General features: G+C 36.1%; 2 protein-coding genes across 5 annotated transcripts in view; both read left to right on the top strand.

The window, feature by feature from the left end:
* LOC109720924 (serine/threonine-protein kinase STY17-like) overlaps positions 1 to 3,180 on the top strand; it is a 3,598-nt gene extending 418 nt beyond the window's left edge. Inside the window, exons 2-7 of one of the 4 annotated variants that reach the window (XM_020248290.1) lie at positions 213 to 590; positions 1,242 to 1,363; positions 1,596 to 1,804; positions 1,890 to 2,064; positions 2,337 to 2,471; positions 2,653 to 3,180. In XM_020248290.1, the coding sequence (XP_020103879.1) occupies positions 263 to 590; positions 1,242 to 1,363; positions 1,596 to 1,804; positions 1,890 to 2,064; positions 2,337 to 2,471; positions 2,653 to 2,859 (1,176 nt within the window). In that variant the 5' untranslated portion in view covers positions 213 to 262 and the 3' untranslated portion in view covers positions 2,860 to 3,180. Of the gene's footprint in view, positions 1 to 133; positions 591 to 1,241; positions 1,364 to 1,595; positions 1,805 to 1,889; positions 2,065 to 2,336; positions 2,472 to 2,652 lie in introns of all 4 variants that reach the window. The other 3 variants (XM_020248287.1, XM_020248289.1, XM_020248288.1) reach the window with 3 other exon arrangements.
* Positions 4,424 to 8,154, top strand: LOC109721818 (homocysteine S-methyltransferase 2-like). Its single transcript, XM_020249612.1, has 7 exons — positions 4,424 to 4,711; positions 5,879 to 5,935; positions 6,016 to 6,245; positions 6,328 to 6,457; positions 6,979 to 7,182; positions 7,437 to 7,508; positions 7,779 to 8,154. Exons 1-7 carry the CDS (start codon positions 4,535 to 4,537, stop codon positions 7,917 to 7,919), a joined length of 1,011 nt encoding a protein of 336 aa, XP_020105201.1. The 5' UTR covers positions 4,424 to 4,534; the 3' UTR covers positions 7,920 to 8,154.

The following is an 8,467-nucleotide window of genomic DNA, read 5'->3' as shown; positions in this document are numbered from 1 at the left end:
ACCTATTTTTGCCACATTATTATTCTAGATTTGTTTCCTGGATCAATTATTGTCATTTATCGCGAAATTTCGGTTTTTAATTGGTATTTACTGTACTTTTAGTTTTTTTTTTTTTTTTTTTTTTTGCCTAAAGAAGAGATTTTGTGAGGAAATTTGACACCTCAGGGCTTTCGGATCAAAGAATGGTGTGGTGAAGGAGAGATTTTTATTAGGTTTTCTAACAGCTCATTGAGAAAAGAGAAGGGCTTAATTGAACAGCGACATGGATGCGAAGAGAGGAGAAGAGATTGCGATTGCAGGAATCACACCTCGGAAAAAGGAGGGGGGAGAGGAATCGAAACTGAGGGGTTTCGGAAGCTTTCATGGTGAGGAGATGTTCTACCGAGCTGATAAGATTGATCTAAGGCAGTTGGATATACAGCTGGAGAAGAAACTCTCTAAGGTGTGGATGGAGGATAACAGTGCTTCTCAGAAGAAACACAAGGAAGAGTGGGGAATCGATCTATCTAAACTGGATATACGATATGTATTAGCACAAGGGACTTATGGTACTGTGTTTCGGGGAACCTATGATGGCCAAGATGTTGCAGGTACGTAATAGTTTCTCCAGGCTCAAGAACTATGGAAGTTTGTTTCATATCTCCACTCAACATACTTATGCCATTTACTGTGTAATTGCTTCATATTAGTTCGTGTTGTTATGTTTTGATGTTTCGATTCGTTTTATCTTAAACCTTTTTATTTATGTCTATGCTACCAATAAGGAATGGCTTATTGTTGTGGTTTATACTGGAATTATGTAACTGTGGGATATATCTTGGTGGGCATCCAAAAAATGAAAGTCTCAATAGCCATCCAATTAGCCTATCTAAAGCAAGTTCCTCACTTGATTAATTTTGATGTAATTTTGAAATTTATTATTCAATAGCCTATCTAGATCAAGCCAACATTCTTTAATATTTGACCCACCTCAGTGATAAAAACTATTCATCCTTCTGTTTTATGCTTTCTGCTATCAAATTATCGCATGCTCTAGTGTTTTTTCCATCTATTATTTATTGCTTACTTTGTGTTGTGTCTTTGTAAATTAACACCAGAGGTCTTGTTTCTGATTGAACTTTCTTAGTCTCTTTATTAAAAAAAAATCGTTTGAAAGAGTCTCTTTTAGGTGTCTCTATTGATAGTATATTAATAATTCTTTCCAACAATACTGTGTAATTAATTATGCTGCCGTATTATAGTGAAATTGTTGGACTGGGGGCAAGATGGGGTTGTCACAGATGCTTTTACTGCCGAATGTCGAGCATCTTTTCGTAAGGAGGTTGCTGTTTGGCATAAGCTTGACCATCCAAATGTTACTAGAGTAAGAACTTCTTCTGATTTATTATAAATGTTGCATAAGTTGTGCTTGACACTTGTGAATCATATGATCACGAAAATTTATACACAAATTATTAGCTCGATGTGTTTGTAGAGGAGAGTGCATTAGTTGTTTGTTCCTGCTGTCTGATTTTGCTTTAAGCTTTATTCTTTAGTGAAGTATTTAACCTTTTTTGTTGCTATTAAATGATCTTTTTATTTATTTACTTCTGAAGTTTGTGGGGGCATCGATGGGAACATCTGAATTGAGGATTCCACAAGAAAACACTGCAAGCAATAGGCAAATTTCCTTGCCCACCAGAGCATGTTGTGTTGTTGTTGAGTATCTTGCTGGTGGAACATTGAAGAATTACTTAATTAGAAATCGACGGAAGAAACTTGCTTACAAGATCGTGATCCAACTTGCTTTGGACCTTGCAAGAGGGTGAGCTTCAAGTTAATAATTTGTTAGTTTGTTTTCCACTTACAGGGCAAAAATGAATGTAAAGTCCATGCTGTTCTATTTGCAGATTGAGCTATCTACATTCGGAAAAAATCGTGCATCGCGATGTGAAGACTGAGAACATGCTTTTAGATACTCACCGAACTCTCAAAATTGCTGATTTTGGTGTCGCTCGTGTGGAGGCACAGAATCCCAAGGACATGACTGGCGAAACTGGCACACTTGGATACATGGCTCCAGAGGTGCTCCCTTTCCATCTTTTTGACAAGTATTCTTTCTGTATAAAAGATGTTTAAATGTAATGATACGGCTTTGAGTTCAGATCAGAATAATTCTGTTCAATGTACTTCTACATTTCTTTAACTCTCTGCTAATGCATGGGAAATGATATAATTTGAGTAGCTGTAATTATTTATTTATTTACTTATTAATAATAATATTATTATTATTTTATTTTTTAATGTTTTGGGTGATTAAGCAGTTGAAGCAGTTCTAACTGTGTCAGCATTTGTAGGTCCTTGAAGGTAAGCCATACGACAGAAGCTGTGATGTTTACAGCTTTGGCATATGCTTATGGGAGATCTACTGCTGTGACATGCCATACCCAGATTTAACCTTTGCTGAAGTATCCTCAGCAGTTGTTCGACAAGTAATTCTCATTACCCCTTCTTATATTTCCCTTGATTTTCTGCACGATTAAAGTTTATTAATGGTCGATTAATATTTTAATGCCATGCGTATATTTTTTTTATTAGATTTTAGATGCATGAGTCACAAGCTAGTTTGCACGATTATTGTCATCTAACTTACCCTAATAATTTTCTTGGCAGAATTTAAGGCCTGAAATCCCACGCTGCTGCCCAAACTCGCTGGCAAACATTATGAGAAAGTGTTGGGACTCGAACCCACACAAACGGCTGGAGATGCATGAAGTGGTGAGGCTCTTGGAGGCAATCGACACCAGTCGGGGCGGTGGTATGATACCTGAAGATAAGGCCGGCGGATGCTTCTGCTTTAATCCTGCTCGTGGTCCATAAGATATCATTTTACAGTTCCTTTCTTTTATTTACAACAAAGGATTCTAATGATGATTTATTATCCTATCCGTGGTTCGAAGTTTGCTTCTCTCAGTCTACATATTTTTAAGTAGCTGAAGGGATGGTAACTTCGTATATGTTGTTTATTGTATTTTTTTTCGTTCCAAAACTGTGTGTTTACTTTCTGAGACAAGACAATATACTAATTATGAGCTCCTCTGGTTGCAGTTGGTGCATTTGTGATGTCGACATTCATGATGAGAATGCTCAATAAGCTAGTGGCACCTTAATATTATATATATTGTCAGATTTATTGGGTGTTATGTAGGGATTAAATTTCTTATTCTCAGAAGAGGCTTCGTGAATTGTGAATCTTTAACCTTTCAATGAGAAGTAAACTATTTTACCTAAACTCAAAATGGTGGATATTAGAACATCAAGAGCCATCACTATTAGTCATGTGGGCTGTGGGTGCTTCTACCTGTGATGCTTTGTAGTATATATGATAAGCACTTTTTTAAACTTCTTGATGCTTCCCATTCCTCTTTTATTTCTGTGTACCTTTTTCGCCATTGTTGTTCTCGCGATATTGGACTCTTGCTTCTACATTAGTTGATAATTTATCCTTTTTTATTCTCTTTAACAGCCTGATCTTTGAGATTAGCGAGAGGAAACCATCGATGATGGATGTGTTTCTTTTTTTACAGCTGTAATTTGAAAATTGTGTCTCTCTATCTATTTGAAGAGCCATTATTGCCGAGTGGGATGATTGAGAGGTTACTAGCTAAAGTGGATTGCTTAACTAAGGCCAAAGAATAAAAGATGGAATGGAATAATCCCTTTGGCACTTAAAATATGCCTAGAATAATTCCAGTTGCCTTCCATCCTTGCTGAGAGTAGAGTTGAAATTGGGATCATATGAAAGGAATCTAACAAGATTCCCATATCTGCCGTCAATTTTGTCATTCAAACTTGATAACTAAATTGTCTAGTAAATAAGGACATCTTATCCCAGTGTGTCCATTTTGAAAAGATATCTTTGCATGTTAAAAACATAATTGTTGCAGTATCGTCAGTTCAATTATGTTGGTGGATGTTAAGTTCCAACCTATAACAATAAGCACTTGATGATCTAAAGCTTGATGTAGAAGGTAAATAGCCTTTAACTTGATCTTCCGAAAAAAGAAAAAAGAGTAATAAATTTTACAATTTAAAACAGAAAAACGAAAACTTGAATCACGTACCATCCAATTCCCTTGTTCTCTTGTCTCTTCTCTCTCTCAGAGAAATGAACATAATTAGGATAACTATAACTATACATGGTAGTGGATATTATTTCTGATGAAAAATTCAGGTAATCAATAGTAAATATACCAAAGCTTATGTTAAGCTGAGAAATGACAATTATTATAGGCTTATTATAGCAGTAATTGTAATTGTGTAATGACAATTAATTTTTAACCTTCTCTACTCCAGGTACATTGCATCTGGACGCCAGCTATTCAATCAATCGCCACGTCTTAACCAACTTTAGTGCCGGTACATCGAACGTAGCCTCATTTTAGTCCTAACAAACACCCCAGAAAAGAGAAGAACAACATTTTAATCCAACCCCATGGTAAAGAGCATTTTGGTGGAGGGGTAGCTCACTATCGTTCTCTCTCGACGGAGGGTGATGGGATTCGGGGTGGAGGATCCGAGGGCTCTGATGAGGGAGTTCCTCCGCGAGACAGGGGGGTGCGCCGTGATCGACGGTGGGCTCGCGACGGAGCTCGAGGCGAACGGCGCGGATATCAAGGACGCGCTATGGAGCTCCAAGTGCCTCTTCACCACCCCCGATCTCATCAAAAAGGCATTTTCCCTCTTCTTCCATATGATCTCTTGCCTAAGTTTGAATCTTTTAGGGCTTTGAACTGAATTGGTCTTTGGATAGCAAACGCAGCTTCTTTTAAACAAGTGCTTTTTGTTCATTTTAATCTTTTTTTTTAAAAAAAAAAAACTAAATCAATCGTTTGGATGGTGCTCGTAGGATTAGGTGTTTAATTCTGCTATAAAGTTCAAATCTTTTTGTGTTTTCTCGGTGCTGTAGATTTATTTTGGTTTTTAGATAGCGAATGCAGGTGTTTCTAAGCAATTGTTTTTGTTTATTTTGTAATCTTTTTTTTTTTTTTTAAAGTCAATCATATCATACGCAGGATTTGGTTTGGTGCTTCTAGGACGAGGTGTTAAACTTTGCAACAAAGTTTGAATATTTCGATTTCTGAGAATAGTGAATAAAGCAAATCCTCTTCATAAAAATAAATTAGGTAATTGCTATTAGCTTTATGTTTGCACATTGCAAATTAAGCGCTTTAGTCTCATAGATGGACTAACGAGCAATTTGTATTTAACAAATACTTTTGTCAGAGAGAATGAGCTGGTTAATTTTGATCGATCAATGTACTCTGTTAAACAATCATGGCCCTCTTTTACCTACCTAGTCATCGAATGACCAAGTTTAGAGTTTAGGTAGGCAGCAGAAAATTGCCATGTTGATAATGGAAACTTCAATACTTAAATACGCACAAAAAAAGAAAAGAAAAAAAACTGAAATCTCTTGTTTCGCAAAACAAAAGTTCGTCAGTGTGCATATTTGGCGCACAGTGGAGCTTTTGCAGAAGTGCTATTTGAGTAGAGACAATTGAGAAGTCCTTATTTTTAGTTTTGGCCTTTTCACTTTTCTATTATTCTTTTTAATGAAGATAACTCCAACAACATTTTATAGAAGTAGAACAATAAGCTTCAAATTAGTACTTTTGCTTTTGAAGTCCAAAAGTCCACTTCAGCTTCCAGCTTGTAGCTGAATGCCTGAACTCTGCTTCTTAAGTTCCATCGTACTGCTCGTTTTTTTTTAAGTAACATTGGCTTTTTTATATGAATAGCAAGTGTATTCAACAATTTTCTCAAGCACAATTTTGTTCTCCGTCTTCATCCTATGCACTCTTTTCCTTATCATAACATTGTAATATTACTGAAACAGGTTCACTTGGACTACCTTGAAGCAGGCGCTAATATTCTAATTACAGCATCGTATCAGGTACTTTATCTTTTACTCTTATTTCTCGGGCAACAACATCTCAAGGGCAGGTATAAGTGTGGCCATTCTGCATGAGGCAGGCTACCATTCAGGGCTTTGAGTCTAGGGGATTTTCAAGGGAGGAAAGTGAAACATTCTTGCGGAGAAGTGTTGAAATCGCAGTTGAAGCACGTGATGAATTTCTAGAAAAATGTTCAAAAGCTTCTGCTGATGCCAACCAAGAGAAAACTAACTTCAAAAACCGTCCAATACTGATTGCAGCATCTATTGGGAGTTATGGAGCATATTTAGCGGATGGTTCTGAATATAGGTTAGATATTTCTGATACTACAGAATATCTCTCTCTCTCTCTCTCTCTCTCTCTCTCATGTCTGTATCAAATACTGTATCAGTGGTGATTATGGCGAGGAGGTTACTCTGGATGTTCTCAAAGAGTTCCACAAGAGAAGGCTTCAGGTTATTTCAGAGGCAGGGCCTGATATTATCGCTTTTGAAACAATTCCAAATAAAATAGAAACACAGGTACTAAGTGACTTGCCTTTTGTTCATCTCTTGTATTGTTGCATTGAGTTATGGCTGTCATTTTGTGGATTCTACCTAAATCTCCATCCAAGAACTCTGCACAGTTTACCTTTTCTTTTAAAAGAAAAAAAATCAAAACACTTAATACTTCAGATGCTAATCAAAACTAAAGTACCTGTCCTGTCACCCTTTTTAACTATTGTTCAGCTCATGCCCTTCCTTTTCTCTAAAAAACTTTTGTTTAGATTAATGTTCGGGTTAATGCTGACACTTATTATTTAATCTGTACCGAATTAGTTTTCTGTACATTGTAAGTGATACTTTTCATTGTAATGTAATTTCTAGATGGATTCTAACAAGTTTGTTGCATTGATCTTGGTCTAGAACTTTCTTTTTTCTCATTGTACAGCATCTGACTCTGGCTGTTATATATTTTGTAGCACAAGAAACTGAATATTGAATTTCATGGTATTTTGCTAAATATAACTCGTGCAATTGCTATACTAATTGTGCTTTTGCAGGCATATGTTGAACTACTAGAGGAATGTAATATAAAGATTCCAGCATGGTTTTCTTTTAACTCAAAGGATGGGATTAATGTCGTTAGTGGAGATTCTTTGATTGATTGTGCTTCTATTGCTGATTCATGTGTGAATACTGTTGCACTAGGAATCAACTGCACTCCCCCAAGATTTATTCACGATTTGATTCTATCTATTTGTAAGGTACTACTAGCTCAACCTGACCTTTTATTTTATGCAACAAATTTCTTTTCTCGAATATAACTGAGAAAATATTTACCACATCCTTTCTGTCTGATTTTCTGTAGTTGACAATACAATACTGATATGATTAGAGAAATAATGATCTTTCTCTTCTATAACTTGCTGTGGTTGATGATTAAACCAAAATGGGACTTATTGTGCTTGGCATCCTCCCATACTCTGTCTAATGCAACTTTGATTTCCTTACTAAACAGGTTACTGATAAGCCAATTTTGATCTATCCAAACAGCGGTGAGAGCTACGATGCTCACAAAAAGGAATGGGTGGTAAGTACATCTTGAGCTTTAGATAGGATATGCCTAAAAGCCTCAGTGCTCTACCCATGCATACAATCTGTTTCTTCAAAATAAAGCTCACATGAACTACTTTAAAAAACACGTGAAAAAAAAAAAAATGTACAGACGCTATGCGAACTACAGCCCATCTTGAAATGGGCACATGAACTTCAGGACTTCGATTCCAAAACCACTCAACCATCCAGAAGAAGGTTAAAAAGGAAAATCATATCAACTAATGCGCACGTCCTTTTTATGCAGGCATCAAGTGGTGTTTCAGAGGAAGATTTTGTTTCGTATGTCAGTAAATGGCATGAAGCTGGAGCCTCACTTATTGGAGGTTGCTGCAGAACAACTCCAAACACTATAAGAGCCATATCAAAAGTTCTCCGAGGGGCTTGATACCCGATAAGAACAGCTATGATGAACTTAACAGCATACACTGGAGAAGCAGCTTAGTGTTGTTCAATTGGAATTAGCGAAATATATCTGAATTCTGATCTTTCATCTGCTTCAGAACTTACAATGTGAATATATATAATATTTAGAAGGAAATGATTCTGATATAGTAAAATGAGATCGGATTTTCTGTCTTAATGTTGTTAAAAATGGCAGCAAAAGGCCAATTTTTTAAGTATTGGGGTAATAATTCTGACATCGAATACTGCATGGGAATTGCATATTTGATATGTAATTTTCTGTAAAATGTTAATTTTATTCTTCTTTCGCTATGGGAGTTGTAGAATTCCGCAGGCGAAAAAAGAAAAAAAGTGATCTCTTTGTACAGTATTTCCCAAGATTGATCTAATTAATGATTAAGGGAACATAAACTTTTTCCTTTTTGCCTCTCACTCTGTGGATCAGCGTTGATGCTCCATACATTTATCTGGGTATTTTTCTTTGTTTAAGTGTTTGAAAAAAGTAAAACATTTTACTATAACCAACACAAG

The sequence above is a fragment of the Ananas comosus genome, linkage group 15 (assembly GCF_001540865.1).
Source record: "Ananas comosus cultivar F153 linkage group 15, ASM154086v1, whole genome shotgun sequence".
NCBI lineage: Eukaryota > Viridiplantae > Streptophyta > Magnoliopsida > Poales > Bromeliaceae > Ananas > Ananas comosus.
This window is presented reverse-complemented; position numbering and strand designations above follow the sequence as displayed.

Excerpts from the sequence above, each read along its gene's own strand:
- LOC109721818 (XM_020249612.1), top strand. The coding sequence starts at position 4,535 with ATGGGATTCGGGGTGGAGGATCCGAGGGCTCTGATGAGGGAGTTCCTC. Across the intron at positions 5,936-6,015 it reads TAATTACAGCATCGTATCAG|GCTACCATTCAGGGCTTTGA; the intron begins GTACTTTATCTT and ends TGCATGAGGCAG. Across the intron at positions 6,246-6,327 it reads GCGGATGGTTCTGAATATAG|TGGTGATTATGGCGAGGAGG; the intron begins GTTAGATATTTC and ends ATACTGTATCAG.